Source organism: Eleutherodactylus coqui, chromosome 6 (genome assembly GCF_035609145.1).
Source record: "Eleutherodactylus coqui strain aEleCoq1 chromosome 6, aEleCoq1.hap1, whole genome shotgun sequence".
Taxonomy (NCBI): Eukaryota; Metazoa; Chordata; class Amphibia; order Anura; family Eleutherodactylidae; genus Eleutherodactylus; species Eleutherodactylus coqui.
Window position 1 is genome coordinate 6,458,424 of NC_089842.1, and position 21,671 is coordinate 6,480,094.

The following is a 21,671-nucleotide window of genomic DNA, read 5'->3' on the forward strand; positions in this document are numbered from 1 at the left end:
ATCGGTTTCTCTTGTTTTATCTCCTCTCGATAAAGGAAATAATGCTGCTGTTATTCACAATGGAACACGGAACAATCTGAGATAAGAGATAACGATCATTTATCTGCAGGCGCACAAGAACAACATGGCCGCCTGCTACCCCTCACGGGGCTCTAGCAGCAAACGAGCCGAGCAGAAAATCTGAATCACTTCTGACATCTTTCTCATTTCTTTTCCTGTCATATGAAAATGTTCTCCGCCGGCGCGTCCGGCGCAATTATTATAGACGGCGGCGGAATTACATAAAGCGAGTCATGAAGTAAGAATAGATAAGAAGAAACTGTATTTGGGGTAAACAGATGACACCTCGGTAACGAGCCCCCATCGGCATCTATATGGCCGCCCTTAGCTCCGTGCTACCTGTACACGCGCATGGGGTGCCGGCCGCCAACCTGTAGGGGGTCACTAGGAGGATTCAAGCTGGGGGTGATCGCCTCCCTTACGTCCACCAGTATGAGCCCCCCGAGCCTTCAGCGGACCCGCACCCATTATAGTTACCGCCCTGCTAGGATCGTCACTTGGAGAATTACTAGGTTGTACAAATTTGTTTTACAGGATCGAAAGCCACAGAAGAACCCGACCACGCAAGAGGTGAGGAAGTACGTTGTGCGGCGGCCTTTAATGGCCGTTGCTAAGATTGGATTAACCCTTTCCAATCCAATTTGTATCCTGGTTTTCTTAGGGGGCTTACTCTTTTTCTGCTGTTATACAACGGCGCTATCTGCAGGCTAAAGCCAGTACTGCATGAGGTGACACGTTGGATAGGCTCCGACAGCAGAGAGGCTGGCAATATACAGTAAGAGAACCCCGACGGACGTCTTCCAACATCGGAGCTGTACAGCCTTAAATCATAATGTCTTCAGGGGTCAGACAGTGGATGGGAAAGGGTTAAATTGGACAAGTTGCAATGAGAACACTTATTTATGTATTTTGCTTGTACATTCTTGAAGAGGAACCAGTTGTAATCTATTGATGGCCTCTTCTGTGCATAAGCCATCAATGGCAGGTCAGGGGAGTCTGCCACCGGAGACGTCCTACGATCATTTGTTAGCCAGGCCATTGTGCTTGTGCAGGAAGCAGACTGCTCTGTTCCCATTGTAGTGGTGAGGATTGCTATTACAGTCAAAGTTCCCATTAAAGTAAATGGCCTGCAATACCAATCCTGGCCACTGTAGTGGGAACAGAGCTGTCTACTTCCTGCAGAAGTCAGTTCAGTGCACAAGGGCACTGGCCCAATGAACAGCTAATCAAAAGGGTTACCAGGCGGTGAACTCCCACTGATCTACTATCGGTGGTCTGCCCTAAAGATAAGCCTCCACTAGTTTACAACTGCACATCCCCTTAACCCTTTCCAATCCACTGTCTGACCTCTGAAGACATTATAATTTAAGGCTGTACAGCTCCGATGTTGGAAGACGTTCGTCGGGGTTTTCCTACTGTATATTGCCAGCCTCTCTGCTGTCGGAGCCTATCCAACGTGTCACCTCATGCAGTACTGGCTTTAGCCTGCAGATGGCGCCATTTTATAAGAGCAGAAAAAGAGTAAGCCCCCCTAGGAAAACCAGGATACAAATTGGATGGGAAAGGGTTAAACTACTTCACATCCTAGGGTATATAGTTGCATCCTTGACACGCAGGGCTTGTACAGAGGCTGATCATGCTCCAAACATGGTGGGTGCCAGCTGTGTTTGACAGCGGACATCCGCATGCAACATCCGTGAATGCTAGTGACAGCTGTTAAGCCTTTAAATGACCCAATTGGTGGTTAGGGGTCTCGAACAGCCCCCCTACAATGAGATCTCAAATTGCTGTTTGGTTGGTATCACAGACTGGGGCCTTCTGAAGACCCCCAGGGCTACCATGACTGATTGCTTATCAAAATAGAGTATAATGCAATACTATGGTAATGCGTTATACTCAATGAGCGATGAAATGATCACCAGTTCAAGTTCCCAATGGAAATAAAAAAATATATTAAAAAAGAGTGAAAAAAAAGTTTTATTAACTATTTCATAAACTTTTCATAAATATATATATATGAAAAATCCAAACCAAAAGTATATTTCACATCGAGTCCAAAAAATGTTATTTTTTTTTAAGAGTAGTAGAGCAAATGTAAAGCTAAGTTTGGTTCTGTGGTAATCATTGTGACCCCCAGAGTCACCCCAGGGCCGTTGGAAATGTATAGAATTCATCAATTTCTAAATTTCCCTTACAGGATCTGGATCCACAAAAGAGCCTCCAGGTAAGAAGGACCAACGGCGACCACGGGCGCTACTCCTGCCAGGAGCACTGGCTCGGGATTTAGGTCGATAAATTGTATTCCCCCACCCCCGTCTAATACCCCATTTACACTGACAGATGATCCCTCCAACAACAGTTTGAGTGACGGTTTTGAGTGATTATCTTTGCATACTCTATAGTAGCTACTATACAGCCATGCAGGCACAGCGGGACACCGCCGCGGCCACTAATAGAAGAAGACAGCTGTTTTGAGCAAACAGCTTTATTGTTCTGCACGCTTACAGCCCGTGCCCCGCTGTGAATTCACAGCAGGACACAGGCACAGAGAATCTTATCAGCGCAGCCGACTGTGATAAGTGGTGATGCTGGTACAAAAACCTAAACCGTCACAAATTAATGTGCAAATGGGACTTAAGAAAAAATGTGTCACTTATTACACCAGAATTCTGTCATGAAAGCGTTTCCAAATGTCCCCCCGTGTATTTTCTGCCCTCATTGCCTCTTCGGGCCGCCTGCGCCGTCGCTCACATTCATTTGAAATTCACATTGTGGAAAATAAGAGTTGCAAATGAAAAATTGCATCAGAGATCCGCAGTAACTGAGCAGATTTATGATGCAGATTTGAAATCCGCAAAAGGTTTTTCATAGTGTGAATGAGGCCTTATAAGATTAGTCCGTGAGAAGTATCTGATATCGCAGAGCAGACCCATTCATTTATTAGAACACTGTAATGAGTTCTTCATTGAACTCTATGGAAGAGTGTTGTGGGCATGCTCTGTGACCTGTACAGGGAGGGAGAGAGGTGTGCTGTGACTATCATCTATTGACTTTTATGGGAGGGTTCTGGGAGTATGCTCTGTGACCTGTGCAGGGAGGGGAGGAGGTGAGCTGTGACATCACCTTTTGTGAATGGTGGGTCCTGTGTATCTGTATAAAGGTGTTCCCTCTCAGTATAATCCTGTTCTGCAGAGAAAACTTCTCAGCTGCCATCTCATTATCACCACAGGCAGGAAGTGTCAGACTATCATTAGGCTTGGTGGTCACCGTGAGAACTGCAGGATTTCAAGAAATTTTAAAAAAATAGATCGTGACATCAAAAAAATTTTTAAAAAATCACCAAAATTCTGTAAAGATTTGTTTAACTTAAAAACCTGATTTATACAAGAGGTCATTTTCTGATGTTTTGGTTAACATGTACTATGTGTGTAGAGCCCATCATTCAGAAGAGCTATGGCGTGGTGATCGTGGCTGTCATCGTGTGCATCCTTCTGCTGGCAGTTCTGGGAGCCGTGCTCTACTTCCTGTATAAGAAGGGTCGCATTCCGTGTGGACGCTCTGGAACAAAAGACATGTGAGTACGGTTTCTACTGACCAACGGCGCTGCAGTCTTAAGGCCCATTTACACTAAAAGATAATCGCTCAAACGACAGTTTGAGTGACCGTTTTGAACGATCATCTTTGCATAACTCCAAGTAACTAATTAGCTACTTAAGAGTTTACGGAGGGGGAGCGGGATACTGCCGCGATAACTGAGAACAAAGCAGCTGTTTTGTATATGTGAACAGCTGCATTGTTCTCAGCGCTTTCAGCTGGTGTCCCGCTGAGAACTGCCAGCGGGATACCAGCTGAAAGAATGCTATAGCACGACCTGCTGAGAAAATCAGCGAGCGGCGCTGATAAGAGTCATCGGTGATTTCTAGCATGCTAGAAATCACCGATGAACGAACAGTGCACGATGGCCACGCGTTTAGACACAGCAATTATCACTCAAAAGATGGCTTTTGAGCGTATTTTGAGCGATAATCGTTGTGTCTAAATGGGCCTTTACCTGCGATACGACTTCCCTATTTACAGGCTTTACGACTCTGACGTCTCTGTCACGTCTCTGCTTTCATTTCCTAATTTGCACAAAAACACAGAATCTTGAAGACTCCGGGATAAGATCAGTCTCTTTGTTTTCATTCGTTATCCCCATGACAATCAGTGCAGGACAATCACATCCTGCGTGATATGAGTCACCCGCATATTATCCTACTAGATTATTGTCTCGTGTGATATGACTCAGAATCAGGCTTTACACTTAAAGTTGTATCCCCATCCTAGACACAGATACTTGTGGCAGATCCACGACTCTATACAGTTGCAATCAGAATTATACCCCCCAATTACAAATTTAGTTGTTTAAAAAAAAACAATCAAACAAGAACAATCCTGTAACCAAGCCATGTCAGGCAGAGAGGCAAAGAATTAAAGCACACAATGGCCAATCAGGTGTTGCCTGAAGTGCACCTGATACAACTAATCAAGGGCTTCATTAGTTACATCAGGTGTGATTGAGATAAAACACATCAAATAGCTGGACTGGCGAGGGCTTTGCTGACTGTGATGTTTGATTGCATGTTAGAAATATGGCTAAGTTGAGAGAGTGGTCCAAATAGTTAGGAGAAGTGATCATTGCCATATAGAAACAAGGAAAAGGCTACAAAAAGATACAGAGGCCCAGAATGTTTCTAGAGATACAGCTGGAAGCAGTTCATAAGTTCAAAGTTACAGGAACACTGGCTGCACTAGATGTGGCAGAAAGAGGGCGCTATCACCGGCTGCCACCAGATTGCTAATGCAGCTGTAATTCCCATGGAAGTAAATGGAGAGATCCGTGGGCATGCACATCCGCCTCTTCAGTGAGTGCCACCTGGATGTGGCCTCAGCAGTAGGACGTTGGCAGGAGAACCCCTGTGCCGGCAGTAGATGAGGTCCCAGCGGTGGGACGTATCTTCCTATATTGTGGCATCTCTTCCATAAAGCAACTGACAGATACAATACAAATACTGTAATATGGCGCGGATCGTTAATCGCAAGCACAGGCGTGGATTAATAGATTACCTGTAAAAACGGAGATCGATACGGATTCCTATAGATTGTTTATTGATGTTCAGCCCAAAGCCGCTGCTGCCTGTGCGTTCGGTCACTCACGCGGGCGGCATATGCAGTGCTGAAAGCCCATTCATTTACATTGCGCCCCTCATTCCTGCGCTTTTCTCACACGCTTGAAAAAAAATGCAGCATGACCTACCAGGTGCTCAATGCGCCCCCTACAGGCCACACTGACAACAAAAACGCACTTTGAAATGTGTTCCTTTCTCAAAATAGTAAAACTACCTCATTTTGGGTCGAGAAACACGAATGTGACATCCGATTTTGTTGATTAGCTCTGGTTATAATCTCAAATCAGAATACTAAAAATACGCTTCAAAGTTCTTTCTTTTTTTAAAATAACTAAACTCCTCCAAATCCCCGGGCCGGCGAACGGCGCCGAATGTATGGTCCGTGGGAGCGAGGAGACTCCGCCCTCTCTAACATGTAACTAACTAAACCCAATCGGACCTCTGCGCCCAAGTTGTTACAATGTTGTTTGCTGCTCTTATTTCTCTACATCCTTTTCTAACTTCCAGCACGAAGCCGGGAGAAAAAGATCACATAGTTGTGGAGATGAAGCCGGACTCACCGGCGGAAGAATCCGTCCTCCTTCCAGGATCCCAAGACAAGAAGCTGCCGGTGGAGCAGGTAACTTAGAGGCCAATGAAACGCCAATTTGTTTCACACTATGGGGCGGAGCTATTAATGTACGCTCTGTGCCAAAAACAACCCCACCTTTATGAGGCGCTGCCATGTGGATTTAGCTCTTTTCAATGGGTGAACCCGCCTGCAGAATTAGCAGGTAATCCGCGTCAAGTAGAGTCGTGCCACTTTTTTTCGCCACACGTGGATTTGGCACGGATTCCCATTGAATGTGATGCCGATCGGTGCGGATTTCTCAGCAAATGCTGCGGCAGGAATCTCTCATATGAAGAGACTCCCAGAATCTGATCTACTTGCCGCTACTGGATCCCGTTGTGGATTCTCTATATGCAAATTTGCATGGCAGATCCGCAGCATTTCTGTTTTGTGGCCAGTCGCTAACCGTAATATTTCATGATGTGTTTTAACTCTTCACTTTCAAGGAAAAATACATGGACCTGAGGAACTGAATCGCTTGAAACTACAACAGAACCCTGAATGACTCTCGTCGTCTCCATGTTTATTGCAAATGTGGAGGTTATGAAATCAACCCACCAGAAATCTCCCTGACTAATCCGCCGACACACTGTAACAGCCGGCAGAACTATAGGAACTCTTCGCCTGGACCCTCTGCTTCAACTGGACATTCACTAGAGACACAATATTGACCCCTGCGGTCTCCAATCTGCCTTAGTGACTCTTTAAATGTAGCCTGCCCCATATGATCCGGTTATCATGTACAATGTAGCACCGGGCAATTTACACGGTCAGTTAATGCAATGCTGCGACATGAATGGACTCCTGAGGCAGATGTGATCTACTGTACTTCAATGATCTACTGTACTCTGATGAATGTGACATTTTATTGCTTCAGGAAATATAAAATTAAAGGGGTTGTAAACAATCAATGGCCCATCCTCAGGATTGGTGGGATTTCACCACTTTGGACCCCCGCTGATCAGATGTTCTCTGGACTGGTCTGCCCATACATTGAGTTGATTTCTGTAGGAAGCAGACAGCTCTATTCCAACTGCAGTGGCCACACTTGGTATTACAGGCCGTTCACTTCAATGGGAACTTTGCCTGTAATACCAAGCCTGGCCACTGCAGTGGGAACAGAGCTCTCTGCTTCCTGCATGAACACACCAGCCCAGAGAACAGCTGAATGGCGGGCAGATCCCTGCTGATCTACTACTGATAGCCTATCCTGAGGATATCCAGCCTATCAACTGACCTAAGGCAACTCAGACCGCAAATAGGCAGCCTGGAGATTTATCTCCTTATCATTCACGTGACAAAGGGAAAACTTGTCCACAGCTTGGGGTCTATGATGTACAATATTCATGGTGGCCGCGGTAGAGCTGCTGGATCAGGAATCAATACCGTACAGAGTGTTCTAGAAATATAATGAATGTCAATAATCTGTCTGCCTCTAATCAAAGGGAAGATTCAACAGAGAGTCTCGCCTGACACTAGTGCCTCCAGGTGATCCTATCAGAAGATGTGGGACCTACAGATGAAACCAACTGCACCTTCATGTTGTTCCACCGACAGATCTTCCCGCGGGTGCTCCATCTCCAGAACTCATCCGGCGTCTCCTCCTTCTTTCTTCACACCTGCCCATCATGATGTTGATTGACGCCTTCTGCCAGAGAAACCACTTAGACTGCTCCAGCGGACAGACTGTTCCATCGGCGCACTTGGGGGTCCGGCGCATGCGCAGTGACATTGTAAGCGAGTGGATGTGGATCTACTTTGACACGCATTGATTTGGGGCCAGCAACTGGGGTACCCTGGTTTTAACCTTTTCACCCCACCAATTGGGATTTAGTCTGTGGGGCGTGTGACAGCAGATGTTACACAAGACCAAGTCGCAGTACCTGAGGGTGTGGACAGAGACCAGGGGATGTAGCTGGGGTCCGGGCAGGCAGCATATACTTCAGTACAAGATCGGGCTGGCAGAACTGGTGTAATATGATAAACGGTCCGATTCGGGGCAGTCAGCCGGCAGGGGTCCAATAAATGTAGCCGAGGTCTGGGATAGAGAAGTCAGAAAAGTCGGGAAACCAGAAGACTCAGCAGAGGTTCGGGCAGGCAGCATATACTTCAGTACTGGAGTCAGATAAAGGTTCGGGCTGGCAGAACCGATGTAATACGGTAAACAGCCCGAGTCGGGGCAGGCAGCGGGCAGAGAGGGGTCCAATAAATGTAGCCGAGGTCAGGGACGGAGAAGTCAGAAAAGTCGGGAAACCAGGAGAGCGTACAAACTACTGATGACAACAGGTGGGACCAACGTGCTGAGGCATCCTCGTAAGGCCTTCTTCACATGGGCAGGGAAATCACGCGAAGTCTGTGCGTTTGCAAGACGCAGAGAAGTCGCACGTTGTATTAACCCATTATTTCCAATGGGTTATTTTACATGGCTGTTCTTCACTCCCATTGGAGCAGGTCCCATCTTTCTGCACCCATTATTATCTATGGACGAGTTAAAAACCGCGTCGCCGTCTCACGTAAAAGCCAGTTTTTTACGAGTGCGATGTGATTTTTTAAAAAAATTTTTCTATTGATTTTCCTAGTGAGAATCGCACGAACCGCGACGCAATGAGTTTTTCTCGCTAAACGTATCGCGCTCACAGGCAAAGTTGTGGGTTTAAGAGTGTGACATCAGTCTGAGCTTCTCTCACCCGTGTAAACGTGGCCTTAGAGTGCATTCACGTGGGCGAGAGTGACATCGGTCAGAGAAAATTAGGCCAATATCGCGCTCTTAAACGCATCTCTGCAACATGGGATTTTCATGCACGACACAAAAGCGCATGTTGTTACAATAGGAAAAATAGAAGAATCCCATCTACATGTGATTTGGGGTTTTTTTTGCTGCCATTGGAAATAACGGGCGATTCGGACACAGAATGGCCCAAAAATAGGCCATAAAGCGATACTTCAGTCTCAGACCTTCAGTCCAACAGAAAAATTGCTCATGTGATCTTTTCACACGTGATAATGGACTATATCGCAATCGGTCAGATATCACTCATGAAGATCGCCCGCATGAATGCACCCTTAGGGGGAGGAGCCTAATGTAGCCAGGACTGTGTGGGGATAGGTTTGGGAAAGATTAGTAGAACGTGATGCCCTTTAAGTATAGGACGGGTGCAGAGGCTAAGGACTGGGAGCTGGCAACCAATGGTGGCAGCAGCACCAGGAACCAGTGAACCGATATGACAGCCGTGACCGTGCGCCGTTGTCAGACATCCTTTCCTCCGTTCACTGCCCTCAATTCCATCATGTGCAGCTTATCTGGAACGCCTGGCCTCTCCAGGAGGGGGCTGGAGGCGTCAATCAAAGACATGATGGGTGAGAAGCCGGATGAGTCCCGGAGGCGGACCGCCCATCAGACTGCTTAGCAGAAATCTGTATATTGCTTAGGAAGAGCCAAAAGACATTTCGGGATCGGCTGCACCAAACTAAAGGTGCAGTTAGTTTCATCCGTAAATCCCTTATGGTAGTGTTACTGGATGGGGTGACGGGCTTCTCTACGCAGGAAGCTTCTACTTCTCTACAGAACTAGCACAACGGCGATAGTACAATCAGATATGGCTCCGTCAGAGTTAGTAATGTCTCTCACTGGTAACATGCACTGACAATCCTGCCGCCCGTCTTCATCGCCTTCAGAGTTTTCTATATCTCTCTATTAGCTGGAGCGGATAAACCGTATACCCCCCCCCCCCCCACATGACATCCATGCGTAACCTCAGGGCAAGAAGGGCACTTCCCGACCTCCCCAGAAGAGCACATGGCTATACATTACAGGGTCTCTTCTACAGATGTTACTTCTTATCATGCTGAGATAAAGTCTATCTATATATATAAATATATTATATATACTTATATATTTGCATTGGTTTGTGTGTAAATTTGAGGAATCTGATATTGCTTCGCCGATGTTTTTTTATGAATGTGAAAATAAAGAAATAAATCCTGGAATGTCCGGATTTCTGTCATGTTCCTATCTTCTATATCTCATCATCATCATCATCAAACATCATCAATCATCATCCAGTAATTCTGTGGGAAGGAGACAGGTATAAGCCTATAGAGGCCACCAGAAGGCCTGGACTCCTGGGATGCATCAAGGCGTTCCAGTAGGTGAAGCGATGGACCGGGGTTGGGGTGGCCACCTTTGTAAGGAACAAAAAATACTGGCCAAGGTCAAAAGGGGCGTGTTTGGGGGGGGGGGGGTGGCTTATCACAACATGTTTTTTTAGAACTTTTTCATTTTTCTGGCGACACATCTATATGAAGGCTTGTTGTTTTTTGCGGGACGGGCTGTATGTTTCTCAGTAGTACCATTTAACGCACCATATAATGTACTGGTAGAACTAAAAAAAACTTTCTAAGTGTGGAGAAATGGAAAAAAATGCAACTGCACAATTGTTGGCGAATGTGCAGGTGGGAGCAGCCGAATACAACCCTGGAGCGCCAACTAACATGTCTGGACACACAACTCGCCGTTCCTCCGCACGGATGGTATAACAGCATGCGACCAATTCCTGCGCCATTGTGTCTAAGAAAAACAGAAAGACTCCAGCGGGCAAAAGAGCGCAAAACTTATATCACTGAGCAGCGGAGAAACATCTCCTGGTCAGATGGAGCCAGATTTCTGTTGCTGATGGGAGGGCAGAATTTGGTGCAAGCAGCATGAATCGCTGACCCCTTCCTGTCTAATCTGTGGCAACTACAAGAGGCTTCCTGTCCGCAGGGGCCGATATTCCTGCAGGAGGATTTCATCACCTCGTGAATTCTATGCCACGATGAACTGCTGCGGTTTTGAAGGCCGATGCTACTAGATGGCGAGCTCTAATATAGGGGCCATTTCATGGAGAAAAAGTTAGATGCAGCACATCATTAACAAAAAAACATTTTTTATGCTAAAAAGGAAAATCTTTTTTTCCCATTAACTCTTTATTCATATCATTATCCGACACGGTACAGATTATCGTATAACTTGAGTGAGCAGAATACATTTTTGGTAACCTTGCGCTGACCATAATCAGGACAAGGTAACAGTTCTTACTGGTATGACATAAAGCATCTAGTAGTGCGGCGCATAGATCTGCCAAAACGGATAACGAACCTAAAGTCAACAATTCAAGTAAAACTGCGGCGGTGGGTGGGGGGGGGTGTGATGGGGTTTTCCGGAAAGTAAACAAAGTCAGCAGACATTTTCTGATGGAGACCGTGTGAGCCGTGGATTCCACATTTTGTTATATTTCAGAATATTATTATTATGAAGGGTTAATATGTGTTCTGAGCGAATCGGATCGGTTTGTGATGGTAAGTTTTCACTCTCCAACATCTATGAGGTGTTTCGCTCCTAGTATAATGTGGGCCACTAACGTCCTGTACAAGGGGTGGACCATGTCCAAGTCAATCAGCAGCAGAGCGGGTTTTGGGTCTTTTGGGATTACTATGCCTGTGACTAATTCAATGAGTGAGAAAACACCGTCCTGAAATGGTGTCAGGGAAGGAGAGGACCAGAAAACATGCATATAGGCGCCCTCCCTACCACATTGTCTCCAACAGGCACGATCCGAAGATAGTCCCCTTCTCACAAGTTGTGACGGGGTGATGTGCCATCTTGTCAGCAGTTTGGTGTGGGCTTCTATCAAGAATGCACCTGCAGACGCCCGTCTGGCCAACCTAGAAGCTCCAATCCAGTCCCCCAGCCACACCGGTGTTCCCAGCTCCTTTTCCCAGCTTAGCAGATGGCATTTTTTTGACTGGTACAGGTTGCCTGCTAAAGTGTCATAATGGAAAGGCGTCATGCTACCCGTCACCTCTTCATCTTCGTTTAGGACTCGGGCTACAATAAATTTATCTTAAAGGGGTTGTCCCGCGGCAGCAAGTGGGTCTATACACTTCTGTATGGCCATATTAATGCACTTTGTAATGTACATTGTGCATTAATTATGAGCCATACAGAAGTTATCAAAAGTTTTATACTTACCTGCTCCTTTGCTGGCGTCCTCGTCTCCATGGTGCCGACTAATTTTCGCCCTCCGATGGCCAAATTAGCTGCGCTTGCGCAGTCCGGGTCTTCTGCTGTCTTCAATGGGGCCGCTCGTGCAGAATGCCGACTCCGTGTAGCTCCGCCCCGTCACGTGCCGATTCCAGCCAATCAGGAGGCTGGAATCGGCAATGGACCGCACAGAAGAGCTGCGGTCCACGGAGGGAGCAGACCCCGGCGGCCATCTTCAGCAGGTGAATATGAAGACGCCGGACCGCCGGGATTCAGGTAAGCACTCTCCGGTTTGTTTTTTTAACCCCTGCATCGGGGTTGTCTCGCGCCGAACGGGGGGGGGGGGGTTAAAAAAAACAAAAAAAAACGTTTCGGCGCGGGACAACCCCTTTAAATAAAGCCGTGAAGAAACTGAATAATCGAAACGGAGTAGATTCATTGAAGGACAAGTCAATCATTAATATCAAAAATGATAACATTGTATTCTCTCCACCGTACAGCGATGACTGCCATAAGATTAAACAAATATTCCATAAATTCTTGCCTATTTTAAGACAAGATGACAGTTTAAACAGCCTTCTGGAAGGAGGGGTACTTTGTGTAGCGAAGAAGAATAAAAGCCATGGGGACCTGCTATCGCCTAGTGCTTTATTATCTGAGAAAGCCGGATCACAGTGGTTGAACTGTACAGGGTTCTTCGGGGGTGGGAGGCGGCGCGGTGGGGTATGCAAATTAGCCGAAAAGAAAAGCCGTTTCAGTAACAGTGAAGACACAAAGGAATGTAATATTTAAACGTTATCAGCTGAGATACCCATAATGTAAGCTAGATCATTGCTTGTGCTGAGTGTAATCTCAACTATGTGGGGTGCACGACCAGACAGGTGAAAATACCAATAGGGGAACATTTAAGACAAATTAACAATGCGACTCCGGGGAGTTCGGGGGCCGCCAGGCAGTTTGTAGGAGAGCAGTAAGGAAAAAGTGAGAAATTCAAATTTTATGGAATAGAAAAAGTAATCAATAAAAGAAAATGCAAAATATATCCAGACACGGTGCTCAAACGGGAGGCAAACCGGACGAGATCTAAGGGATTGGACATCAGAAGCCACCTATTGTGTATTTACTAGATATTCACAGACTTCTATACGTATATAAAATGAGGATTATTGAGGGGAAAGCAGTAAAGGAAATAGAAATAATAATAAAAATATAACAGAATGTAACAAAAAGCAATATAAAAGGACAAGAAGAGTATAAATATAACCATCATTGCACCCAAAAATGTTTATTTACATCAAAAAAGGAAAAAATGCTTTTTTATTTATGAAACCTCTTTAGATTATATTTGTTGGGAACATTAGTGCAGATTCAACCACATCTTGGCTCCCACAAGGCCCTCAATGGAATCTCCTCGCATCAAACGTCTGAATTGATCTAGTACATCGGCAATCTATGTAAAGAGTTCTGCTACCCGTAGGATGTCATGTTCATACATACATGTATATGTTTGTCAGGATACATATAGACACATTTTCTATAATTTATATATTTCTTGCATTATTTATATTATATATTACCTTGTCTTCCTGAAAAGTCCTAATGTGATATTTAATACACGAACGGCTGCAGATATGCTCTTTGGAAAGGTGACATGACATTGAAAGGAACGCAGTCTACTAAGGGTTAACTATCAGATGAACATCACTTGTTTTTAATTAACTATTTGTATATAAGAGGAAACGGAAACTGTTAGTGTAGAAAGGTGATGAAGACTCCGTGCAGGAGGTGAAACGCGTCCTTCTATATTATTACCTGTTCGTATGGCACGTTAATAAAAGGCAGTTGGACTTTACAAGTGAGACCGGCGTTATCCCGGCAGATTCCTCTTTTCTGCGCACAAAAGGCTGCTGGGACCGAGCGGCGAAGCGGTCCTACAGAGAAACCATGCCGCATCTAACCTGAGTACTGTGGGAAAGCAATAGGTGAGCAAAACTTTTTTTTTTGTCTTGTGAAGGGGAGTTAGTCAGGAGGGATTCGATCGCAGTGATGCGTGCTAAAACCATGTTAACTTGAATCATAGACTGGTGAAGTTGGAAGGGACCTCCAGGCTCATCAGGTCCTATGGGGGCATCGGGTCCTCCAGGGGCATCGGGTCCAACCCCCTGCTCAGTGCAGGATTCACTAAATCATCCCAGACAGATGTCTGTCCGGCCTCTGAAAACTTGCATTGAAGGAGAACTCCCCACCTCCCGTGGTAACCTGTTCCACTCATTGATCCCCCTCACTGTCTAATATCTAATCTGGGTCTCCTCCCTCTCAGTTTCATCACATTACTTCTAGTCTTTGCCTTGTGCAGATGAGAATAGGGCTGATCCCTCTGCACTGTGACAGCCCTTCAGATATTTGTAGATACAAATAGCATTTTTCTGTTTCTTGTGATGGGCTTTCATAAGGACTCCTGTAATAAAGGCTTCATGAGCCTTCCAGACAGTGAGACGGCTCATCAGTATTATGGAGAGCAAAATATTCAGCCAAAGCCTAAAGGATTTCTGGTTTTTTTGGAGTTTCATCAGGAGAGGATTATCTCTCCAAGTTCTGGTGGCTCTTCCCCCTGGGCCCAGAGATAAGGAGATATCAATCAGGACGTGATCCGATCATGTTGTCACGCCTATCTGGGCAGAGCCAACCTGAGGAATGGTCTATCTATCCACCAAGACTAGGTCTATTCTGGAGAAAGACCTATGTCTGGGGGAGTAGAAAGTAAATTCCTTTGCTGAAGTGAAAGGAGTCCTAGAGGGCCTCCTTCTGTAGCCAGGGCTGTAAAATAGGAGAGAATCTAGCAGGACGCCCCGTGGAGTCCATATTTTTGCCTGGTACCATGTGAAAATCTACACAAATAATCCGTTTACTCATCAAGGGTGTAGGACTTGTAAAACACCTGGGGGGGGGAAGAGTTCACCTGGAAAGCATGGGGCGGGCACTCCCGAACTGTGGAAGGGGAGCAAGTAGAAAAGATCAATATCTATCTTAGCGAGACTCGGGTGATGGGATCAGTCCCCTGGGGTCAATCTGGGCCTCCTGGATGTGCGTGCTTGATGATGATGATGATGAGTTGAGGAGGGGATCAGCCTCTTCTTGCTTCAGGATCACATGCGTAGCGCCATCTTTTTAAATAAAATTTTTGCGGGAAGCCCCACCTGTAAGGGATACTTTCTTGGCGTAGAGCTAGGGTAATATTAGGGAGCTGGTTGCTGATTCATTTTGCGTTCCACAGACATCAAGGCTTCTTTAATGTGGAAAAGTGTACCCTCGCAATAACGTCTCGAGCTGAAGCTTCAGGGATAAATTTGGGCTTAGGGAGCACCCTGTCTATACTTAGATCACAAGAAGTTACATCGGGGAGCATTGCTTTAAGTATTTTGGAATTTCAGACATAGTGATGGTTTTGGGAACTCCACAGAATTTTATATTGTTGCGCCTCTTACAGTCCTCTATGTCGGCCATCTTGACTTTAAGGCATTCAACCTCTTCTGACAGGGCATGGTATGAGTCAATTAATTCATTGTTGGCCCTTGTGATTTCTCCCATATTGTTTTCTGTCCTACGTCTGCAATTGTTGCTTTAAGGGAGGACGACGAGGAGTTAAAGTTGGCCAGCATAGAGTCCCTCAGGGCTAATACCATCTTTCATGTATGCAGGTTGCCATGTTGAGGGTATTCATGATAGGATATCAGCCTGAATTGAAGCAGAAGGATCACCATCAAGTAGTGTCTCTCTTTTGGGACGCTGTTTAGCAGGACTAGCTGCAGGAGAGGCCTTCTGCTGTGTGTGACGCCGCCATCTTGGCCACATGTGTGGAGGGACATGTGGGCTGAATTTGGATAGATGGAGGGGCTGTGGGGGATCTACCTGGCGTAGTTACCTGAGTGTCTGCGTGCTGTATAGCAGGCTGGCTTCCTCCTTGTATTGCTCAGCGCTCCGCTTGTTCCCATTCTCAGATCCTTTAACCGTTTTATTAGGACTGATTTACCAAGATGGTGAGCGGTCTGCAAATCATGTCCTGTGAGGAACGGGTAAAGGATCTGGGAATGTTTAGCAGAAGAGAAGGCTGAGAGGAGACTTAATAGCTGTCTACAAATATCTGAAGGGCTGTCACAGTGCAGAGGGATCAGCCCTATTCTCATCTGCACAAGGAAAGACTAGAAGCAATGGGATGAGACTGAAAGGGAGGAGACACAGATTAGATATTAGACAGTGAGGGGGATCAATGAGTGGAACAGGTTGCCACGGGAGGTGGGGAGTTCTCCTTCAATGGAAGTGTTTAAACAAAGGCTGGACAGACATCTGTCTGTGATGACTTAGTGAATCCTGTACTGAGCAGGGGGTTGGACCCGATGACCCTGGAGGTCCCTTCCAACTCTACCATTCTATGATTCTACTTCCTCCTCTCTTGGCTAGGCAAAAGATGCCGGGATGCCAGTGGGGATGAACTCCGATCTCCCGTGCTGTTGCGCACAGTGAAGAAATCCTCCAGCCGCCCCAGCTGGGCTCGGAAGGCTCGGCCTCTTGTCATCTAGGTGACAGGTAGGATCTGGGTGCACAAAACATACCGGAGTCTCTCCTCAGGCCAGTCAGATAGTCGCTGCAGGAGTGCTTCTCCACGGAGCTCCGAGTTCAAGTGGCCATCTCAGAGCTCGTCCAGGCCATGCCCTACTAAAAAGGAAAATCTTTAATGTTAGTCCTCTGTATGATGAGACTTGTTTTCAGACTCGTGGAACTTAATACTTTTTTTCCCCTTATTTCCTTGTGATTCTGGTACAAGGCAGCAGTTTGTCCCGGGGGCGCTGTGCACTTACAGATTTGTTCATACTTCGGTCTCTCTATAGACGTGTGTGTTAAAAAGTTAAAGCATGGGAATGCTGTAAAGGAGAAAATAAGAGTTTGCCTTGCTCCTGTAATAAGGAACACGTGTGCTTTACAGATCAGGGGCTACGAAACACAACTTCTGGTAACATTTCAGAACTACAACACCACCAACACAACCCCCAATGTTTTACTGTAGGACAAAAGTTGCAAGTGCGGCGACCGGGCCGTTGTGGGGTGAGACCACGGGGCTTTCAAGATGGTCGTCACGGATGGATCTGCGATCTCTCCCTTGACAATGGAGGAAAACCAGGGCCGACTCAGTCACTAATTAATCTCTCTCTCTCTCTGTGTCTCTGTGTGTCTGTCTCTGTCTGTCTGTCTGTCTCTCTCTCTCGTTTCTTCCGAACAATTCCTATCTGTCCTAGTAATCTGAGGGTTGTCTTCCCAAGGACTACGTTAGCAGGTAATGGAGTAACTGTGCTTGGGCCGCTTGCACTTCCCTGGCTTTTCATCTAACATGGGCTCGTACCACTCGCTGTTGGGTAGATGGCTTTCGACTCTGTTCTTCCTCCACACCGTGTACTTCTGTAGTTTTGAGTTTTTTTTACTCTCTACTCTAGCAACGTTACTTCTGCGACCTTGCTGCACACCTTCTTTCTCATACACCTCCCAAAGACTTGTCATGGTAGGGGTGGCTGCTCTGTGCTTAGGCGCCTGGGGAAGATAATCCCACCGAGACTAGGTAGGTCTATGGGTCGGCACAGGCAGAAGCAAAGCGATCATCAGCCTTCCGCTGACACGTCCGCCTCCACCGACTACATCTCTGCTCTTCCTCCCAACTTGTCCTAAAATCCCACGATACAAGACACACAAACATGTTAAGTGAGACTGGACTGTCACAACACGGCTTGTTAGCATCACACAGATCACAAACCAACACAGATACACACATATACGCAAAAGACAGTTTACATGGAACAGACAAAAAGTTACCCTAAAGACACCTCAACTCTGGGTCACTACACAAGTACAATGATTGCACAGGGAATGGTCTCTTTTCCTAGTAGGGAAACTCAAGTTATGTAGTTAACCTAGCTGGATTGGACTAAGGCTGTATCCACACTGGTATACACCAGTCTAAGTAAATTCTGCACTGGTGTGGCTTGCAACAAATGTACAAAGAGGGGCAAACCTTCTTCTGGAGTCTACACTACCATCATACATCATGAGAAGGATTGCAGCAGAAGGAAAAGGCTGAGAATACAGTATTTTTATCTCCATCCAATCCAGACCACCATGACGTCTTCTTCTGGTGACGACACTGTTCTCTACAGATTGATGCCTTGATGTCTTTAGCTCTTCTTAGCCTCTATCCAGCACAGTCTTCAACCTATATACAAGCTTCTCATGCTCCTTCTTCCTTTGACAGTGCCCTACTTTTGCAAAAATACTGCCGCGCAGGTCATGCCCACAAAAATAATAGTAGCAAAGACTAATAGTAGTCTTTTGCCCCCACATACTAAGAGGCAGAGTTACTTCGACCACCATATAAAATGTCAGTCTAAGTAAAGTCTGCAATGAGGTTAATTGAACCAAATGTACTAAGAGGAGCAAACAACCTTCTGGAGTTTACTCTGCCATCTGCCTCTTCATGAACAAGGAGAAAGATAGCAATGAAAGGGAAAAGGCTAGGCTCACCAACTTCCCTTCCTGCATTAAGCCACACTTCCAACCCAACCCAAAGCCTGTCCATGTGTGCCCAATACTGCCCATTGTAGTGTACTATATAGGGGAAAACTGAAGTGAGTATCCCAAGAATGGAGAGTAGCTCTGCTTCCTCTCCATTCTTGGGATGAAAGGCAGAGAGATTCTGTACAAATGTGACAAAAGTGAAATTGCAGCATGTTCTACGAACTGTTTATGTAGAGAGATATTCTCACCCGCAACTGATTAAAAAGTGGTCATAGAGATAAACTGAAAAGGTGTGCCAAAATTTGGCATAGCAGAGTTGAGCATGCTCAATGGACACTTTCTGATTGGCTGATGCATGTCTATAAAAGGGACTATTGTAGCTGAGGAACAGGAGTGCAGGGACCGAAAGAGAGGCCAGACAAGAGGACAAGAAGCTGTTGGTTGAGAGGACACTGGAGCAGGATTGCTTCACCTTAGAGTGCAGAAGACTAGACTAGAACTGCCCAAAGGACTAGGACAGAAGCATAAAGGAGAGCGCCTGAGCCCTAGATGATTCAGTGAGATCATGGGGTCGGAAGTAGCTGCGAGCCCTGGCTGATCTACTTGTAAGTGCAGCTAGCCTCAATAAACAATTGCGTGGTGTGCACACCGATAGGGACAGGAACTAAGTACTTAGCAGACCTGCTACCACATATTCAGATTACAGCAAGGAGATGGAACAGAGAGTCATTCAACCTTGGGAAAATTCTTCATTGATGGACTAAAAGAGTTTACAAGAGATAGAAAATGGTTATAGAGATGAAGGAGTAGAAAAAGGGCCTAGGAATAAAGAGAGAAGTGCTCCCTCTAGAGGCGGAGTGAGGGATCCGCCACATATAGTGTTGTACAATTCAAAATTTACCATCCAGAAAGGTTGTTAAACTGGACAATCAGATGTGCCTATAAGAGCCCAGTGCACGTAGGGAGCACCAATATAAATCAGGGCTTCTAGGAAACCTCTTATGTAGGATCAAAGGTCAGCAGTACCAACATTTTTATTTTTTTCCCGACACCTCCCAGATATAGTAGACTTGTATGTCAAATAGAAATTTTTGTATTTCTCATCTGGGAAGAAGGTTCTATTGAGCTCCAATACCCATATGGAGATGAATGAAAGGTTCCCAATGGAGGTAACATAGTCTTCCCACTCCCTGAGCAGCACACAGACCCAGGAAACAGCATGTGACAATGTGACGTAGATACAGATTGCATATAAATGTGTTTGAAACAGGTGAGAGGACCGAAGATCTGCTGAAGGGGCCAACGTGGAAAAAAAGTGTTGAAGTTATACATATATGGAAGCAGTCTCTCCATGGAGACCTAGATATGTCTAACAGAAGGCATAGGCCACAAAAACCCATGATATCTCTAACCCGCAAACCGTAAGGGGAGGAGAGATCAAAAATAGAAGAGCGCTCTAAGCACGATCTACGCAGTGGATTACCAATGAATGGATGGAGTGATCCAGGTTTAGATAAAAACAGACAATTATAGAGTATGCCGTCCCATAGAGAAAGCCAGTTCTTAGACCAAAATGAGGCATGCGGAGATGTTAAGTGGTATGGGGACGTAGTCCATAGCAGTAGAAGGGCTTGTCTTGAGAATATAGTAATTTCCAAAGCCACCCATAGTTAGTGATTAAGGTTATGGAAAAGTTCTAGGCTACATGAACTGATGACTGCTTTATTATACATATTGAATTCTGGAACATCTATACCAACCTGTCGATTTAGAGCTAAAATATCATATTTAATTAGTGAGCCTGGCCTTTCCAAATGAATCTAGTAATTGGGGATTTAGGCTTCCTTCACCTTGGAGCATTTAAGCTTGTTAGCAACAATTAAGAGGTATAGGGGCGAAGGACGGGAACATTATCCTCCCACTATATAAGGCACTTGTCAGGCCCCACATGGAATACTGCGTACAGTTCTGGACACCGGTGCTCAGGAAAGATGTTACAGTGCTGGAGGGGTACAAAGAAGGGCAACTAAACTAATACATGGAATGACGAGACTGGGATACCCAGAGAGGCACCAAAACTGGGATTATTCACCCCGGAAAAAAGACGGCTAAGGGGCGACCAAATAACTCTGTATAAATACATGAGGGGACAATACAAGGATCTCTCCCATGATCTGTTTATACCCAGGACTGCAACGGTAACAAGAGGGCATCCACTAAATCTTAGGTTATTTGTTAATGCGGGTATACAGGCAGGTAGGAACTATTAGGGGTTGATCCAGGGAACAGTCTGATTGCCATTAGGGAGTCGGGAAGGAATTTTTCCCCCAAAGGGGCTAATTGGCTTCTGCTCTTGGGGTTTTTTGCCTTCCTCTGGATCAACAACACAGGAGGATAAACAGGCTGGACTAGATGGACATTGTCTTCATTCAGCCTTACGAACTATGTTACTGAGGAGTGGACCCACGGATACTGAGAATGGAGGTATTGAGGAGCTGCAGAATTGGGTTTCCTGGAAGCAGATGAAGTCTGGCTTATATTTGAGGTATCGAATAAAGGCCTTTCTTCTTTTGAGTGGAGAGTTAAAGGGGTTCTGACACAAATAATGTTTTTATGCTTTAGCAGCCATTGTTCCCTGGTCTGCCTAATGGACCCAGGGAACCCATGGTTTAATGGCTGCTAAAGCATAAAAAGATAATACTTACCTGTTCTTCTGTTGTTGTTGACATCGGGGGGTCATCTCCCAGCAGGCGCTGTTCCTCCTCTTCTGTCTGCACGAGCCGCGCCGCTCCGGGATCGCGCGCATGCGCAGTGGAGAGGTGCCCTCTGACAGGAGTCAGGACGGGCTGCGTCTCCACTGCGCATGCGCAGCACTCCGGAGTTCAGCAGGACGGACGGGCCACCCACAGCAAGCACTGCTTGTGACGTGCTTGCTGTGGGCGGTCCGTCCGTTCACCTCGGAAGTGCCTGACGGACGGACCAGAGCAGGAAGCGGTCTTTTTGACTGCTCCTGCTCTGCTTTAAAGGCACAGAAGAAGATGCCGGCTGGAGGGGACATGCCTGGCGATCGGGCCAGGCCAGGCAAGGTGAGTACAATTTTTTTTTTTGATGTCAGAACCCCTTTAAACCCTTTTAACATTATGAGATATTATTATGACCATTATGGTAATGAGATGGGAGTGGAGTAAACCTAATTTTTTAGAGGGGAAATAAAGACCACCAGAGACTTGGACTATTGTATCACAATGAGTGC

At 46.0% G+C, this 21,671-nt stretch overlaps 1 protein-coding gene across 1 annotated transcript in view; it reads left to right on the top strand.

Moving 5' to 3' along the window:
* MCAM (melanoma cell adhesion molecule) overlaps window positions 1–9,825 on the top strand; it is a 66,866-nt gene extending 57,041 nt beyond the window's left edge. The window contains exons 14-18 of the mRNA XM_066606099.1: window positions 595–630; window positions 2,258–2,284; window positions 3,493–3,634; window positions 5,736–5,847; window positions 6,285–9,825. Of these exons, the coding sequence (XP_066462196.1) occupies window positions 595–630; window positions 2,258–2,284; window positions 3,493–3,634; window positions 5,736–5,847; window positions 6,285–6,311 (344 nt within the window). The 3' untranslated portion in view covers window positions 6,312–9,825. The remainder of the gene's footprint in view (window positions 1–594; window positions 631–2,257; window positions 2,285–3,492; window positions 3,635–5,735; window positions 5,848–6,284) is intronic.
* The last annotated feature ends 11,846 nt before the right edge of the window (window positions 9,826–21,671 follow it).